At 44.9% G+C, this 18284-nt stretch overlaps 1 protein-coding gene across 2 annotated transcripts in view; it reads right to left on the bottom strand.

Annotated features, from left to right (window-relative positions):
• The window catches only part of SFMBT2 (Scm-like with four mbt domains 2), a 255408-nt gene that overhangs the window by 212241 nt on the left and 24883 nt on the right, over window positions 1-18284 (bottom strand). For both annotated transcript variants that reach the window (XM_011957050.1, XM_011957049.1), the window contains exons 2-3: window positions 13136-13286; window positions 1806-1900 (exon numbers count right to left, since the gene is read on the bottom strand). In XM_011957050.1, coding sequence (XP_011812440.1) covers window positions 1806-1900; window positions 13136-13235 — 195 coding nt within the window. In that variant the 5' untranslated portion in view covers window positions 13236-13286. The remainder of the gene's footprint in view (window positions 1-1805; window positions 1901-13135; window positions 13287-18284) is intronic.

Raw genomic sequence — 18284 nt, 5'->3', positions numbered from 1 at the left:
TGACAGAATTATCAATCACACTTATATGGGTCTGAGGCTACTTTTCCTTTACACCTAGCATACAGACCTGGGAGCTTCTGCATCCTGAAGGACAGCCTCCAGCTCCGCCCCTCAGGACACTATACTGTGATTAAAAGGGAGGTGGGAGGATTGACTGAATCAAAGAAAATCGGAGTGACTCCACACAGAGAGAAATTGATAACTTCTCAGTACAGAAAGGAAGGAAAAAGTTGTGATCAATGTCTCTTTCCTAACCTGCCTAAGGCAACTGCCAAATCATCTCAGCATCTTAAGATGTAAATGTTACAATGGCTTTTGCGGGACCATAACCACATCGAATGCTTGAAAGCTTTGCTGTTTTAATATTTAGCTCTTGGTTTTACTACACAGCCACAATCACATTCAAAATAAACTAGTAAACATAGCATAACGAGTATAAAGAGAAATGGAAACACGATCTACCTTTTCAGGGTCACAGAAATTTAATAAAAATCTTAAATTTCTTTTGGAGAGAACACCTCCAAAAAGAATAAAATATTGTATTAAAAGAAGGAATCACGTCGGGCATGGTGGTGCATGCCTATAATCTCAGCTACTTGAGAGGCTGAGGTAGGAGGATTGCTTGAGCCCAGGAGTTCGAGGCCAACCTGGGCAACGTGGCGAGACCCGGCTCACAGAAAATAAATAAATAAAAATAAGGAATCACAAGTTCTGGCTTCCTCATTCAGCCAAGGAGCCAAAAGGAAGAACAGGTTAAGAAAAGTGCCCCAATTTGTCGATGAAACTCAGGCTGAATCTTTGTCCTGTATGGACAAAGTGAAAAATGTTTCTCAGTTACATCTCCGTTTCTATTTCTATTAAAACAACAATTAAAGACTAAATTTCCAGGACCCAACTTCTTAGGACCCAGGTGAGTTAGTCTTTTTTTCCCTGCTAATGATATTATATATTGCCAATATCTTACACCAAAGCAAAAACCTGATAAAACCTCACTTTTTTTAAATTTTCTGGGACTTGCCCAGTACTGGGCATGCTATGTGCATTATTCAAAGAAATATGATTAATGAGAATGGTTTTTTTTTTGGTTAGATCCACATGTTTTCATCATATTTATGGTTAGTTCCTCTAGTCTGACTCATCTGCCAATAAATGGCTGGAAATCTTTTATGAGCTTTTTCAAAATCAAAATATTAATTGAAGCTGAAAACATAAAGCCATTACACCTACTAAGAATATATTATACCTACTGGTTTAGTTTTCTGGCTCTTTACTTACTCAAGCTGACCTTACCTGTGGTCTATATTCCCTGGAGCTATCCGGGGAAACCAAGCTAACTTCCAAGTCTCCTCCTTCTTCCTAAAAAATCCTGGCTGAATTTCCCTCTGTCCTTTTTGTTTGAGACAGGGTTTCACTCTGTCACCCAGGCTGGAGTGCAGTGGCGCAACCTTGGCTCACTGCAATCTCCACCTCCTGGGCTCAAGGGACCCTCCCACCTCAGCCCCCCAAGTAGCTGGGACTACAGGCATGTGCTAATTTCTGTACTTTTGTAGGGATGGGATTTTGCCTGTTTGTGGCCCAGGCTGGTCTCGAACTCCTCAACTCAAGTGATCTGCCAGCCTCAGCCTCAGCCTCCCAAAGTGCTGGGATTACAGGTGTGAGCCGCCATGCCTGGCCACGAATTTCCCTGTTTCCACTGCCCTTCTTCCATTGGGTTCTCTGGCTTCAGCCTATAGATTCCTTCCCGTCCCATAGATTCCTTCCCATCCCACTTTCTAGACACAGAGAACACGAGCTGCTTTACATACGTGTTTGAATGATGTGTGGGGAGCGGCACTTGCTCCTGTCTCCTCCAAATACTCTCCCCAGTTAAAGCCAGTTTCCTCCAAGCTTGAGCCTTCTTCTGTCGAAAAACAAAAGAGCAGAATATCAATACTGGAGTGGAGGACAGAAAGGTGCTGGCCTGCAACTGAGACCAGAAAATCCTTCATGCAAGACACAAGCTAATTCCACAGTTTAGAAGGATATTGCGGAATTTTCTGCAAAGCTTCAGTCCGCTGATTTTAGAGGTGTTGACTAAAGAAAGGAAAACATGGGACATTTTGCTTTGACACTGCACTGATGAAATCAAGAGTAACACTGGGTTCTCTGGGGTAAATAACATGAGACGTGTTCCAATGCATATTTGCTACATGTTCGTGTATTAGCTCGAAATTAGCTGCAGTAGACACCCCAGTCTGCAGGCAGGTTGGAGGATAAGACAAAGGAACCCATCGCGCACTGACTAAGGGCTGTGATGTAGGTTATGACGTATACGGAGAATGGCACTAATTGTTATAAAGATAAAGCACCGACTCTGGCACCATTTTAAGGGGAAAAAGAGAAAATGAGGCCCAAAAGAATTGCAAGAGTGTGTGGGGCCATCCAGCCAGTCAACAAGACAAACCAACCAGCTGCCCCACACCCCTGATGCCTGGCCAGTCCAGGGCTCCCAACTCCCACCTACTGCTGGGACAGAGCTGTTGGGGCCTGACACTCTGGAGAAACCAACAGAGCATGTGCTTCTCCGATCACAAGGAATAAAGAGAAATACAATCAAATGCACAACATGGCTCTCAAAATCATAACCATTTGTGGGTTTTCTTTGTTTGTTTGTTTTTTGTTTTGTCTTTTTGAGAGACAGAATCTTGCTCTGTCACCTAGGCTGGAGTGTAGTAGTGCAATCTCAGCTCACTATAACCTCCACCTCCTGGGTTCAAACAATCCTCCTGCCTCAGCTTCCCAAGTAGCTGGGACTAAAGGCATGCACCACTACACCCAACTAATTTTTCTATGTTTTAGTAGAGGCAGGGTTTCACTACATGTTGGCCAGGCTGGACTCGAACTCCTGACCTCAGGTGATCCACCTGCCTCGGCCTCCCAAAGTGGTGGGATTACAGACATGAGCCACCACACCTGGCCAAAATCATAACTATTTGAATTTCACAAACCCACACACCCAGCTTGAAGGAAATCAAGCAATTCTCCAAACATGTAAGGCTACATAAAAGATGAAACTTGTGGCCGGGCGCGGTGGCTCAAGCCTGTAATCCCAGCACTTTGGGAGGCCGAGACGGGCGGATCACGAGGTCAGGAGATCGAGACCATCCTGACTATCACGGTGAAACCCCGTCTCTACTAAAAATACAAAAACTAGCCGGGCGAGGTGGCGGGTGCCTGTAGTCCCAGCTACTCGGGAGGCTGAGGCAGGAGAATGGCGTAAACCCAGGAGGCGGAGCCTGCAGTGAGCTGAGATCCGGCCACTGCACTCCAGTCCGGGCAACAGAGCGAGACTCTGCGTCAAAAAAAAAAAAAAAAAACAAAAAAAAAAGATGAAACTTGTATAGTCAAAAAGCATCAAATAACACATTTTAATACACACATAGCATAAATGTGACTGCATCATTTTAAATGGAAATAATAAGCCATAAACATTATTTGAACCAATTGGCAAGGTCATAAGAACATACAACAGAAATAGCTGTCCAAAATGTACACAAGAGTTTCAAAAGTTTAGATTATCTTCCTGCAATAATGTCCACGGGATGCTGATGTTCGACCCATTTATCTTCTAGAAACAAAAGCCTATGTCAATGGCCAAGAGTAAATACTGCTTTCCATCTTGTGGCTTGTGCACAACGGATATCCAATCCTATCAGATGGGCCAGGGAAAATAGGGTCAAATAAGAATGCCTTCTTTTAGAGACTATCACTATTTTTTGTCTATTTGAAATTTTTATTTTTTTATTTTTTATGTATTTATGTATGTATGTATTTATTTATTCATTTATTGAGACGGAGTCTTGCTCTGTCATCCAGGCTGGAGTGCAGCGGCACGATCTCAGCTCACTGCAACCTCCACCCCCAGGTTCAAGAGATTCTCCCACCTCAGCCCCCAAGTAGCTGGAATTACAGGCTTGCACCACGACACTCGGCTAATTTTTGTAGTTTTAGTAGAGACGGGGTTTCGCCATGTTGAGCAGACTGGTCTCGAATTCCTGACCTCAGGTGATCCTCCCTTCTCAGCCTCCTAAAGTGCTGCGATTACCGGCGTGAGCCACCGTGCCCGGCCTTCTTGAAATTTTTAAATTATAACTAGGAAAAGTAAGTCTCTCTTAATACTTTGTGTACTCTTAGAAATTGAGGGAAGAGGATCATTTTTGTAAAGTCAGGAGAGGCTGAATTGAAAAGCTATTTTAAATTTTGCCTTCTAAGTCCAAGTTGCGTAGAATGGCCTCCTCAACTTTTGCTTCAATAAAGTGACTTACAGTCAAACATTCAAAAAAGAAAAAGAAAAAGCCACCAGGAGAGAAAATCTTTTCTTGGTGGCGCTCTAAATTCCGGTCCCACCCAGGGAATGAAGCCCTTCAGGCAGAAATGTGCTTCCTGTAAAAAAAAAAAAAAAAAACAAAGTCAACGGGTCCTGCAGCCTCCAGTGAAGAATGGATGACACCAAGAATCTTAGAGCTTCACAAACACAGTGAAATGAACAAGAGAGAAAGCAGTCATCTTCCGGAAAACGCTTCAGAGTGGCATCTGGTGGCTCTGCTGACAATCCTCCGCCTCCGAACGGCACTGGGCACCTCTTACCAAATTAGATTTCCGATGCACTAGTCAGAGGCTCAGCACTATTGATCTACCCCAACATCCTGATGCAGTATCTAAGGACAGCAAGCCTGCTGCAGAGAAAGTCCAGAGCTTCTTTCCATCCTCCTTGTCTGGCCTCAGCTTGAACCAGACCCTCCTGCAGCCCCTGCCTGCCCCAGCCTGTGTCAGCAACTTCCAGATCTAAAAAGCAGCCACCACCCTCCTGGGAACATCCTAAGAGCTCTGCTGTGTTTGAGTGTCACCTCTCTGCTATAAAGCTTGCTACGGTTTGAATGTGCTCTGTCCCCACCAAAAGTCATGTAGCAATCTGATTCCCAATGTGGCAGTGCTGGGAGCTGAGGTCTAGCACGGAGTGTCTGGGTCCTGGGGGCAGATCCCTCATGAATAGGTCAATGTCCTCCCTCAGGGGTGAGTTCTGGCTCTCGAAGGAATGGATGAGTTCCCTCCAGAGTGGGTGTTAAGAGCCTGACCTTGGTTTCTCTCTTGCTTCCTCTCTCCATGTGATCTCTCTGTACACACCTGCTCCCCTTCCTCTTTCTGCCAAGAGCAGAAACAGCCTGAGGCCCTCACCAGATGCAGCTGCCTGTCTTAGACCTGGCAGCCACCAGAATCGGGAGTTGAATAAACCTTTTCTTTATAAATTATACAGACTCAGATATTGTTACAGGAACACAAAACAGACTGAAACAGTGGTTTACAGGTATCTCCTCACAATCCTCCCAAGAATCATAATGGATGCATACTCACAGGGGCAATCTTGAGAGCTCAGAAAGGACAGGGAGTCACCCTGAGTCACTGCTGTCCAGCCTCGGGGTCAGGAGTCCAAAGCTGGAGCTCTTATGAAGTACTTTCCCCCTCCTGCTCCCACCTGTGTCATGCACCAGAAACCACCACCACCACCATTCATGTCTTCTGCAGAATCCTAGGGAGGTTTTAAAGTGATGAGTCTGTCTCTCCATGTTGGTGAACCCTGAAACAGTCTACAGCCAAAAAAGCAGGAAAAGAGAAGAAACAGGAAGCCATGGCCACCTGCGGAGAAAAGAGTGGACTGAGCTCCCAGAATGCGTGTGAGGAAGAAGAGAACCTGGGAAGAAGACATCATCATGAAACTCAGTCCTGGGCCAAATGAGGCACGAAGTTCTGCGTAGGACTCCGAGAATGATGGCTGCTGGAAAAGGGAACAAGTTGTCCTGGGTGACTCGTTCCTGCGCATCAGAAACATGCAAATAGAGGCTGGGTGCAGTGGCTCACCCTGTAATCCCAGCACTTTGGGAGGGCGAGCCAGGTGGATCACTTGAGGTCAGGAGTTTGAGACCAGCCTGGCCAACATGGTGAAACCCTGTCTCTACTAAAAATACACCAATTAGCCAGGCGTGGTGGCACGCACTTATAATCTCAGCTACTCAGGAGGCTGGGGCAGGAGAATTGCTTGAATCCAGGAGGCGGAGGCTGCACTGAGCCAAGATTGTGCCACTGCACTCTAGCCTGGGTCACAGAGCGAGACTCCATCTCAACAAAATAAAACAAAAAAAAAAGGAAACATGCACATTGAGGCAGAACCTCGGAAACTGCCTGCAGTCACCAGCACCTGGGATGAGAGGCTTTAGTGAACCCACCACATTACCCACAAAGATTCGATGATTCCATCACTTCAGATCAGGGGAGACCAGAGCCTCCAATTCCAACCTCGACACTGAGACCACTGGTTGCAGTTCTTTATTCGCCACACAATCCTAATCTATGCTATTAGAATTTTACCAAAAGTTGTGCTTCCGTCAAATTTTAATTCATTACAACTACATTTCCCAATATAATGGGTTCCGCAGACTTCAGCATACAGTTTCACTCAGTCAAGATAACCAGGAGGTCAGAGGGTGCCACTGTGTCTCCCCTGCAGGAATCAGTAGAACAGTAAGCTCTGTCACTCTCTGCTGGTCTAAAGAAAACATTTAAAAAGGTAACCAAAAGTCAGACTCAGAACGGGATTGTAAAAAATTCAAACCTTCATGCCCAGCACTGATGACTTGAACTGTGCGTTATAACAAAGTCAAGCACAAAATGTAGGGTTATTCACAATACAGCCTTTTAAAATGTGTCACATACAATCCTTCCCCAGGCCTATGTGCCCCAAGGAGCTGATTCTCCAAAGACATTTCAATGAGCAATAGAAAAACACACAAAATGTTTATGGGGAGAGGCCTCATAAACCCAGAGCAAATATTTATAGCTGATTCATAAACCTCTTAAACCCATAAACATTTTATCAAGGAAATTCTGACAATCTCCCTCCACTGTAAATGACCCAGTGGGAGGTATTTCCCCATGATGTCATGAAAACTGACTAGGAAAAGCTACTAAGAAAATTTCACAATTTAAAAGGGAACAGGCATGTTCATTAGCAGCAATCCAGTTCTGGAAAACAGAAAGCTATTTATGAGGCAAGAATATTTCATAACAAACATAAAAAGAATACCTTACTATACCTTACTAGAAGCTGGACTGTAAGTGACATTAGAGTGAAAAATGGAATAAACAAACGGCCCATACATCTTCGTTCAAGTAATAAAATCTTGGGTTTGTACAATTTTACAATCTGAAACAAGGCTAACTTTACGAGGCTAAATATTAAAGCCTGTGCCCACTACACCAATAAAGGAACTGGGAATTGGCAGATTCTAGGTGAATGCTTACTGAGCACCTTCTTAGATGCTAGATACTTTTTTTTAATGTGGAAAGAGAAAGACAGAAGACATTAAGTCTTTCTTCCTGTAAATACCGATAGTGATTTCATACTATCAGAAGATTTAGAAAATAGTTCCACCGTGAGTATATTCATCAGAAGCATCTGTGCAAACAACTCAGAAAGGAACCATGGCCACCTGCCTAGAATCTGAGCTCACAATTGCAGAGCCACCCCACAGGCAGGGGGACAGTCCTCACGGCACAAAGGTCCTCCTGGCTCGTCCAACTACCCAATGGCCAGAGTTATTCTAGAGGGAAAAAAAAAGCACAAAAAACAAAAAAACATAAAAATCACCTAGCCAGGGGAAGCCGCAACTATTCAAAGGAGGGTTAGGGAGAAGAGGGAATGCCACTGAGTCACACAGGACCAGTTCCCAGCGTGAAGAGTGAGGCTTGAATTTTTCTGAGAAAAATGTTGACTCCTTTCCTTCCCAAATAGAAAAGCCAGTGAATACATTCCAAATGCCAAATGCCTAGAAGAAGAATCAAGCCCACATTTTCAGCGTAATTCTCTCTACTGAGGCTCACTCTGCCTAAAGGTGTAACACCGCTTTATCTACAGACTTCATCAGGACATTTCATGTAGCAGGCCTATAAAAATAATGTCAAGGAATCTACTGAACACTATGTCAGCATATTGTTCTGCTTGCTTTTATCACAGCAACTGACAACGCCTGGAATCCCAGCATTGGAATTTCAGCGCACTTCCTTCTTGGTGTCCGCCGGGATGATGCTGTCTATGGCGTCTGCTGGGGAGGCTGCAGATCCTGGGCTATTTCCTCTCCCTGGGCTTTTTCTAATCACATATTTGGTGCTCCCGGGAGAAGGAGTAATTTTATATTGTGCCTACTTCATTTACAGGACTTGGGTGGCAGTTATTGATCTCAACTGTGATTTGAGCTTTGCTTAGAAAAAGGCCCCCCCACCCTGTAGTTCCAGCACTTTGGGAGGCCGAGGCGGGTGGATGACGAGGTCAGGAGATTGAGACCATCCTGGCTGACATGGTGAAACCCCTTCTCTTCTAAAAGCACAAAAAATTAGCCAGGCGTGGTGGCGGGCACGTGTAGTCCCAGCTACTCGGCAGGCTGAGGCAGGAGAATGGCGTGAACCCGGGAGGTGGAGTTTGCAGTGAGCAGAGATCACACCACTGCACTGCAGCCTGGGCAACAGAGCAAGACTCTGTCTCAAAAAAAAAAAAAAAAACTGGTAATGAGACTGAGGCCAGCTGAAGTCTTCCTTTCACAGGGGCATCACCGGAAGGAATCATAGCATCATAACATCTCGGGGTGGACGGTAGCAAAAAAACAAACATAAGAGAAAACGCCCAGCCGGGTGTCGTGGTTCACGCCTGTAATCCCAGCACTTTGGGAGGCTGAGGCGGGTGAATAATGAGGTCAGGAGATGGAGACCATCCTGGCCAACATGGTGAAACCCCGTCTCTACTAAAAATACAAAAATTAGCCAGGTGTGGTGGCACGTGCCTGTAATTCCAGCTACTTGGGAGGCTGAGGCAGGAGGGAACCAGGGAATCAGAGGTTGCAGTGAGCCGAGATCACACCATTGCACTCTAGCCTGGCAACAGAAAGAGACTCTGTCTCAAAAAAAAAAAGAGAGAGAGAGAGAGAGAAAACATCCAAGCACGTTCAATTTTCCTTTCCTCGATCCCATAATTTTCTCAAGGAAAAACTTCAGTCACTCAAGTGTAGTCACTTGTTAGGGAGACAGTAACACAGTGGTCCCCAATCTTTTTGGCACTGGGGACTTAGGCACCAGTTTTGTAGAAGACAATTTTTCCACAGACACAGGGGAAGGGAGGATGGTTTCGGGACAATTCAAGTGCATTACGTCTATCGTGCACTTTATTTCTACTATTATTACATTGTACTATATAATAAAATAATTCTGTAACTCACTGTAATATAGAATCAGTGGGAACCCTGGGCTTGTTTTCCTGCAACTAGACAGTCCCATCTAGGGGCGATGGGAGACAGTGACAGATCATCAGGCATTAGATTCTCATAAGGAGCGCACAACCTAGACCCCTCGCATTTGCAGTTCACAATAGGATTCACCCTCCTATGGGAATCTAATGCTGCTGCTGATCCGACAGGAGGTGGAGCTCAGGCAGTACTGTGAGCAATGGGGAGCAGCTGTAAATACAGATGAAACTTAGTTCCCTCGCCCGATGCTCACCTCCTGTGGTGCGGCCCAGTTCCAATCTGTGGCTGGGGTTTGGAAACCCCTGTAGTAAGGTATCACGGGACACAGGATAGGTGGCGCAGGAGGAAAGAGTACGAAAGAACAACAAAGAATCTAAGTTGTGTCTGTGCCCGCAAAATTGTGTGTGTGGGGGTGGGGTGTATGTGTGTGTGTGGGTTGGTGTGAATGAGGGTGTGTGTGTGAATGGGTGGGAGTATGTGTGTGTGGATGGATGGGTGTGAGTGTGTGTGTGCATGTGTATGTGGATGGGTGTGAGTGTGAGTGGACGGGTGGATGATGGGTGCGAGAGTGGGTGTGTGGGTGTATGTGTGGATGGGTGGATGGATGGGTTTGAGTGTGGGTGTGTGTGGGTGTATGTGTGGATGGGTGGATGGATGGGGTTGAGTGTGGGTGTGTGTGGGTGTATGTGTGGATGGGTGGATGGATGGGAGTGTGTGTGTGTGTATGGCTGTGGGGTGGGTGTGAGTGTGGGTGTGTGTATGGCTGTGGGGTGGGTGTGAGTGTGGGTGTGAGTGTATGGATGGGTTTGAGTGAGGGTGTGTGTGGGTGTATGCATGGATGGACGGGTGTGAGTGTGGGTATGTGTGTGTGGCTGTGGGGTGGGTGTGAGTGTATGGATGGGTGAGTAGGAGGCTGTCAGGATTTCCTGATGACTCCTCTGTGCACTTGAAGGGGCAGGTGCCCCCCAGGGTTTCGGAGCACCAACTCCACAGCCTCATAATGCCTGAAAAAATTAAATCTTGCTTCTAACACAGGGCTCAATTCACTTCACCTTGTTGTCCAGTCTCGTCATCTGTAACACTGGGGCAATAAAAGCAGCTATACCTGTGGGCTGTTGAAGGATTAGGTGAATTAACACATGCAAAGAACTTAACATTTTCTGTGCCTGCCACACAGTCTGAACTCATGCTCATACACCTATCATCGCAAGTCAACTCAGAACCAGCTAAAGAACACTGGGTTTGCCTCCTCCTGTACGTGGGATGAGTAAATCCCCTCTGAAAACGCTTCCCAGGAGAAGACCTTCAGCACTAAGACTCTGCCTGTCCCAGCTGGTCCCAGAACCAAATATCTCACCAAGTGATTCCAGGACTGGAAATACTTTGTGGGTTAGCAGGTTGGAAAAAGTAATAATAAACTACTTGTAGAATCATACTTAATAGTTTAAATGCTCAAAACTAGATTTTAGAAAAAAAAAAAAAACTACTTGTAGAATCAAAATGCTCAAAACTAGATTTGAGTTTCTCAAGTGAATCCAGCCACTGTCCTCTGCAAAGTCTTAGACTCTGCTTTAAATTTGTATCCTCTTTAGAGTCTGTCTGTATCGTCATCTAAAACTCTCCTCAGCACACAATACAGAAATCCCAAGGCGAAAGGACAGATTAGCCACATGGGGGTGGAGAAAAATCTGGGCGAATATCTGAAAAATGTTAAGATAATTTAAAGCCATTTAGAAATAGTATTTCCATTAAAGATCTGAACATCTTGTATGATTCAGGCCATCCCTGACGCAAAAGCAAAGAACCAATCATGACACGAGTATACATGGGCTTTCTGCAGGGACTCCCTCAGCCAAGGATATAATAATTCTCGCTCTCACACCTGCCATCCCTAGAACCACCCTTAACGAAATGTCGGTACAAATCATTTTCCTCACACCAGATTATCATTAATGAGTTTCAGAATCTACTTAAGTTAGAGAGATACACGGCAATGGTATGCACGTGAAAACCCAATACACAGTAGGTGTTTAAACAGTTTTGAAAACGTACCTACCACGAGAAATAACCCAGTAATCGACATCGGATGTGTGCAGATGATATACTACAAAAATAAAAGCTCAGGAACTCCAAAATGTGAAAAATAACTTCACTCAGCAAACATAGAAAAGACTTTTTAAAAAGGTAAATCTGTACTTAAATAAAGTAGAATAATTAGGATGAACTTTCAGCCTATACAACTATGCCTTCTCAGAAAATAATTTCCATGGTTCCAGGGAGGAACAATGATTCAGCTCTACCTGCAGGAGAAGTTGTCTCACATCTGGTTGATGTGTAGAAAAATCTGAAAGAGGGAAAAAGGAGCCGATTTGGAAACAGATACTAACATCTTTCAACACAGTAAGGCCTTCACGCATGTGAGGGTTTTCCGGGCTTTCTTCCATATAAAGATACAATTGTATAAACTTAATCTAACAAATTCAATGATATGGAGCAACCTGTAATCTGTCATTGACTAGTCTCATCAAAATGTGAAGACAAACTTTGTGACTTCTTTGGACCACGGTCAAGTGGCTGACTTAATGAGCCACATTTATTTTACAGGATTCACCATAGCTAATGTTTACAATTCAGAGGGCTAAACTGTCCTTAAGTAATTTGCTGGTATGTATAAACAATGCAACTCTTTTTTTTTTTTTAAAGAAAAAGGTATCCTTTTTAAATAAACCCTTTATTGTGTAAGTATTTAGAAAAAGATACATTTGTGCACTTATAACTTCATTAGTTAAATAATTAAAACCCAATCAAGGCTGGGTGTGGTGAATCACACTTATAATCTCAGCACTTTGGGAGGCCAAGGCAGGAGGATCACTTGAGCCTAGTAGCTCAAGACAAGCCTGGACAACACAGTGAGACCCCATCTCCACAAAAAATTTAAAAGTCAGCAGGCACAGTGGGACACACCTGTAGTCCCAGCTCTTGTGGAGGCTGAGGTGGGAGGATCACTTGAGCCCAGGAGGTCAAGGCTACAGTGAGCCATGATTGTACCACTGTACTCCAGCCTGGGCAACAGGCGAGATCCTGTCTCAAAACATACATACATACATACATATATACATACATACATAAATTTGAATCGAAGGCTGTGTTTGAGTCAGAGGAGGGAGCTGTTCTGTTTTTCAGATTTCTGGAAGGGAGATGCACTTCACCACCAATCCGCATGACCTCACTTCCTTCCACATCGTATGCTTTTCTGACAGATGTGCTCAACATATTAGATGCTGTGTCATCGGCATCTACTACGTAGGCAGATCTGGATGTCCTGTCTCTCTCTCCAGCACTTGGGAGGGAATTCTTTTACCCAACCTCCCTTGCTGCAGCAGAAACATGCAACTAACTTCTTGTCAAGGGGTTCCGAGCAAAAATGGCATTCATCTCTTGTGAGCCAGAGCAGGTGATTGCCGGTCCGAGACCTCCAACCCTGCTCTTCCCACTCACAACAAACCCTGCAGGAAGGTGCATAATGACTCCATGGAACAGTGATTCATAGACATTTCCTGCCCAGACCACTGAGATTTTCAAGTGATGTGTTGCTGCACTATAACCCAGTCCTCTCTGTCTAGTATTCAAGATAAGAATTTTGACCCAAATTTTAGAGCTGCTATATCCTTATAAATAGGACTTCAAATCCCAGGAACCAGGCAGTATGTGAGATCTAGAAATGTTGCACCATTGTTTCTTGAATATCTTCAGGAAGATATAGATCAATTCATCAAAAACCCAGATGAATCTAGAAAACAAAATCCTACCAGAATCAAGGTCTCCATTTCCATTAGCTGAGCTGAGACACTTTTCCAAGGGTGAAGATGAAGGGTCCTGCATATTGGAAGCCGACAAAGTGCTCTCCATGCCTGACGAGCAAGTGTCTCTTCTCTTAATTCATCCTGCAGAAAAAATTACCTAAGAGTAATCAAAAAAAAAAAAAAATCAGAGCAGTTTAATCATATTAATTATATTAACTTATTTTTAAATTGTTTAAAAAAACCTTAACCTTATTAGTGTTGCTACCATTTCATTAAAACTTTCAAGATGCAACATAATGTTGATCATAGAAAATACCAGAAATCAGTATTCTGGTACACTGAGGCCAGGCACAGTGGCTCATGCCTGTAATCCCAGTACTTTGGGAGGCCAAGGTGGGCAGATCACTCGAGGTCAGGAGTTCGAGACCACCCTGGCCAACATGGTGAAACCTTGTCTCTACTGAAAATACAAAAATGATTCAGAAGTGGTGGCAGGCGCCTGCAATTACAGCTACTCGGGAGGCTGAGGCAGTAGAATCGCTTGAACCTGGGAGGCAGGGGTTGCAGTGAGCTGAGATCACACCACTGTACTCCAGCCTGGGCGACAGAGCAAGGCTTCATCTCAAAAAAATTAATTAATTAATTAAAAAGACTAATGAGTACGTCTCTACACAAGGTCAACAACGTCAACAATAAAGGTCTCACCAGAGCAAAACCATCAGTGTTCTAAAGGTCATTATCACCACTAAGATGGACACGTATTTCACCAACAGAAACTTGCATTTCAGTCCTCGATCCACCATGGCAACAGTGGGTAAGACGCTCCCCCGACCTTGAAGCTATGTAGCAGCAACCTCCACCCCCGCACACAACTTCAGCATCCCACATGCAGGTATTGCAACACGCAGTGCCCTGCCTCGGGAAGAAGTCCGCAGGTGTTACACATGATCTGTTACCAAAACCAGGTAAAGCATCGATGTTTGTCAATAATGTGCTTTTTCACAAAGTAGAAATGGAGACAAGACTTTCCCTAGGACAGCACTGCGATTCCCCACTTGCCTTCCAATAAGATGGCTGGAAAAAGCAGCCACATTAGAGCTGGTTCCCGCAGAATCCTGCTCTCCAACTCCTTTATGTCAGGGACCAGGAGACCCCGGGAGAATTCGTATCCAACGAGCAGCCATACCTGGCTCCGATGCTTAGACACTGCCCATACAGTGTGTTAAACCCCCACAGCCACATGGTGTTTCTCTCATTCATTCAACATGCTCTTTCATTTCACACATAGTTAGAAGTTTAAATAAGCCAACAGGCAGGTAGAGATGAAGAAATAAAAGAATATAGTGCACCTATATCTACTACCAATGGGATATTTTGTGACTCACATGCTGGTAAAATATCTTTTAAAAAACATTTGGAGGTTTTGTCAAAATTGAAGGTTCATGTCAGGTGCAGTGGGTAGCCTACCTGCACCTGTCATCTCAGCTACTTGAGAGGCTGAGGCGGGAGGATCATTTGAGCTCAGGAGTTCACGGTCAGCCTGGGCAATATACCGAGACCCCCATCTCTAATTAAACAAAAAACAGAAGGTTCATGAAAGAGCATGTTACTCATTTATGCAATGGTAGAGAAAAAGCTGGAAACTCAATGCCAGGAACAAGTAGGAAGAGACAGGAAATGTACCAGGTACACAGCACTGAAATGTAATTCAACGTGCGTTCAGTTATCCACCTGTTGTATTTAACATACTATACCAGACACTGTGGAGAGGACAGGAAGCTATTTCTCAATCACAGTACAAAGAAAGAAAATACCTATTTCAGAGTATAAACTACAAAACTATATGGAGTGGGTCGGCAAACAGCGATCTAGGCATTTTGCTACTACAAAGTTAAGTTCATGACTAAGCCAAGGGAAAAACAGTGCAACAGAGAAGACCCCTGCAAATGAGAGATTATCGCTCCTTCACTTTCTCAGCACAGGGCCTTATGTTTCCTGAGGCAAACATGCGGGCACAAGGGTTGAGTCGTAGAAGTCAACATCAGTGACACGAGAAACTTAAACCAGGACTTTCCTGATTTCAAGTGTGAGAGCTATGGGTAAAATGCAGTGTACTAGGTCCTAAACAGTTTCTTCAGCTTGGTTTAAAATCACAGAAAGGCTGAACGCGGTGGCTCATGCCTGTAATCCCAGCACTTTGGGAGACTGAGGCGGGCGGATCATCTAAGGTCGGGAGTTCAAGACCATCCTGACCAACACGGAGAAATCCCATCTCCACTAAAAATACAAAAATTAGCCAGGTGTGGTGGCACATGTTTCCAATCCCAGCTACTCGGGACGCTGAGGCAGGAGAATCGCTTGAACTTGGGAGGTGGAGGTTGCGGTGAGCTGAGATCGTGCCATTGCACTCCAGCCTGAGCAACAAGAGCGAAACTCCATCTCAAAAACAACCAAACAAAAAAAAATCACAGAAAGGACAAGTAAGTACCATGCCTGAAGAGCCATGGACATGATGTGCTCACTGTGGCACCGTGCGGGGCACCACAGAGTAACCCAATCTTAACCACGACCCTCTAGATGCATAAATCTCAGGCAGGTAGTGTAGGAAAATATGGTACATGCACAAATGACCTGAACCAAAATACAAACTGGGTTTGCTTCATTCATAATGAAAATGAAATGTTTTAGATAGTGAAATCCTTTTTCAATAGTTTTTAATAATGAAAATAAAGGTTTTTTTAATTAAAAAATTGCAGTTATCTTATATCCCCAGTGAATCACCTGCCATGTAACGAGCTTAGTTTCCGAAAGCTTAGCTGGAATCGACACTAAATGAAGGAATCTTTTAACAGCTGGAGGGGTTCTAAGATTTTGTTGTTGCTGTTAACGGAGGACACTGGTCAACTGAGCAATTCACTATGGAGGCTGGCAACATTTTATCCTGTGGGTACCAGTCTGCTAAAAGAACCCACCCAACGGTGGACAGAACTGCATTCTTCTACCAGCAATCCTTCCAGATTCCTGTGGTGACAGGGACACAAAAGTTTGGACATGGAACTACCTCTTTCACAACAATGAACCCACTGCATTGGCAGGCGCGGAACTAAACATCACCTAACACCGAACTGCCCTGCTCGCACCTCGTCTCAGAAGGTTCCAGAGATTTTCTACCACGGGCTGCACACAGCAGAGGAAAGGCTGTCTGCCAGGGGCACCCTAAGGTCTTCTGTGCTACACCTGGAGCTTCAGTGGGTAGCAAGACCCCCAGTTCACCTGGACTGCCCGGCATGCAGACAGCGAGCGCTGAGGCACTGTGTAAACAAACCAGTGGGTAGCAGGACCCCCAGTTCACCTGGATTGCCCCGGCATGCAGACAGCAAACGCTGAGGCACTGTGTAAACAAACCAGTGGGTAGCAGGACCCCCAGTTCACCTGGATTGCCCCAGCATGCAGACAGCAAGCGCTGAGGCACTCGGTCAACAAACTACTTGCTGATAATCAAGTGTGTCCATCCAACCAAATACCCAAACTTCCACTGAGAATGTCCCGAGGGTAACTGGAATATTACAAAGGGTGAGATGCGCACCCTCTACCCCTCACCCCTGCCCCCTGTAAGGAAGTGTGATTATGAGATTACAGCATCACTTGGTCACTGAGAAACGGACAGAACAGCCACCAACTCCAGAAGCCACAGGTGGCATGGGCTTGGAGAGGAGAGGGCGGCGGCCCACTGTGGAAAGCTCAGCTCTCCCAGCTCTCCCTCCAGTGATCCCTCAGGGAAAATACCGGGAATTTGGAGGGGAGAAGGGGGTGCAACGGAAGGAAAAAAATGTAGAAACTGAAACACGTGGAGCAAACAAAGGTAAACCAAGGAAGAAAAAGGGAGGAGAAAATGCCAGAATGTATCCAGGAGAAAGGGGCCTTGAAGGCATATGACAAAGCTCCAAAACTGATGATCATAACAAAACACAGAGCTCCACGAAAAGAAGCTTAGAGTACAACCACGGAGAGGGCACACAGAGAACACCCAGACGAGCCAGGGCAGGGAGGAATTCCAGTACGAAAGCCCCTCTCCTTACAAGCTCTCAGATTTCAAACTTTCATAGATAAGAGCAAAACCACAATCCAGGAAAACAATAATCAAAAGCGAGCAGTGTTTCACAATCCACTCTTCAGCCTGGCCATCTCGGGTCCTGGCTCACGCTCAGGGATGGTTTTCCTGTGCTGTGTGTATGTGTGTATTTTGTGGGTATATGCTTACTTTTGAGACGTTTAAAGAACACAATTAACTCCATCTTGTCCAGTAAGTGCAAAAGCAACAACAGCGTCCTAGTGAGAAGAGACAGAAGCTAATGATGGGGAAAAATTAAAATTCTGGGTATGTGGGCCAGGCGAGTGGTTCGCAATCCCAGCGCTTTGGGAGGCCAAGGTGGGCGGATTACTTGAGGCCAGGTGTTTGAGACTAGTCTGGCCAATGTGATGAAACCCATCTCTGCTAAAAATACAAAAATTTAGCCTCTAAGGTATGGTGGCACACGCCTGTAATCGCAGTTATTTGGGAGGCTGAGGCACAAGAATTGCTTGAACCCAGGAGGCAGAGGTTGCAGTGAGCTGAGATCACACCACTGCACTCCAGCCTAGGAGTTGGAGCAAAAAAAGAAAAAAAAATTATTTGTATGTGTACCCACTGGTCATTGGTTAGGTCATTTGAACTTAAAATGAACAGACTTCTCAGCAGTCTTGGGAACCTAAACCAGTTGGTAAGAAGAGGAGCTTCTGTCCCTCCAAATAGAAGAAATGGAAGTGTTAGCATGGTAAGCGTGCATTTACGATTATTTTATTCTACCAACACTTACAGCAATTACTAAGTACTTAATAAACATGCACTTATTTAATCCTCGTACGAACTCCAGGATGTAAGTTATATTACTGTTCCCGTCTTACAGATAAGCAACCTAAGGGATGAAGTAACTTGCTCAGCATCAGTGGTGGAGCTGGGATTTGAACCCACACAGCTGGCTCCAGAACCCATGCCCTAAGCAGTCAATCACAGTTCCCTTTCCCCCATTATCCACATTTCCCATAATGCAGCTATGACTTTTTTTTTTTTTTTTTGAGACAGAGTCTCGCTCTGCCGCCCAGGCTGGAGTGCAGT

This window comes from Colobus angolensis, unplaced genomic scaffold, assembly GCF_000951035.1.
Source record: "Colobus angolensis palliatus isolate OR3802 unplaced genomic scaffold, Cang.pa_1.0 Scaffold432, whole genome shotgun sequence".
NCBI classification, from domain to species: domain Eukaryota; kingdom Metazoa; phylum Chordata; class Mammalia; order Primates; family Cercopithecidae; genus Colobus; species Colobus angolensis.
This window is presented reverse-complemented; position numbering and strand designations above follow the sequence as displayed.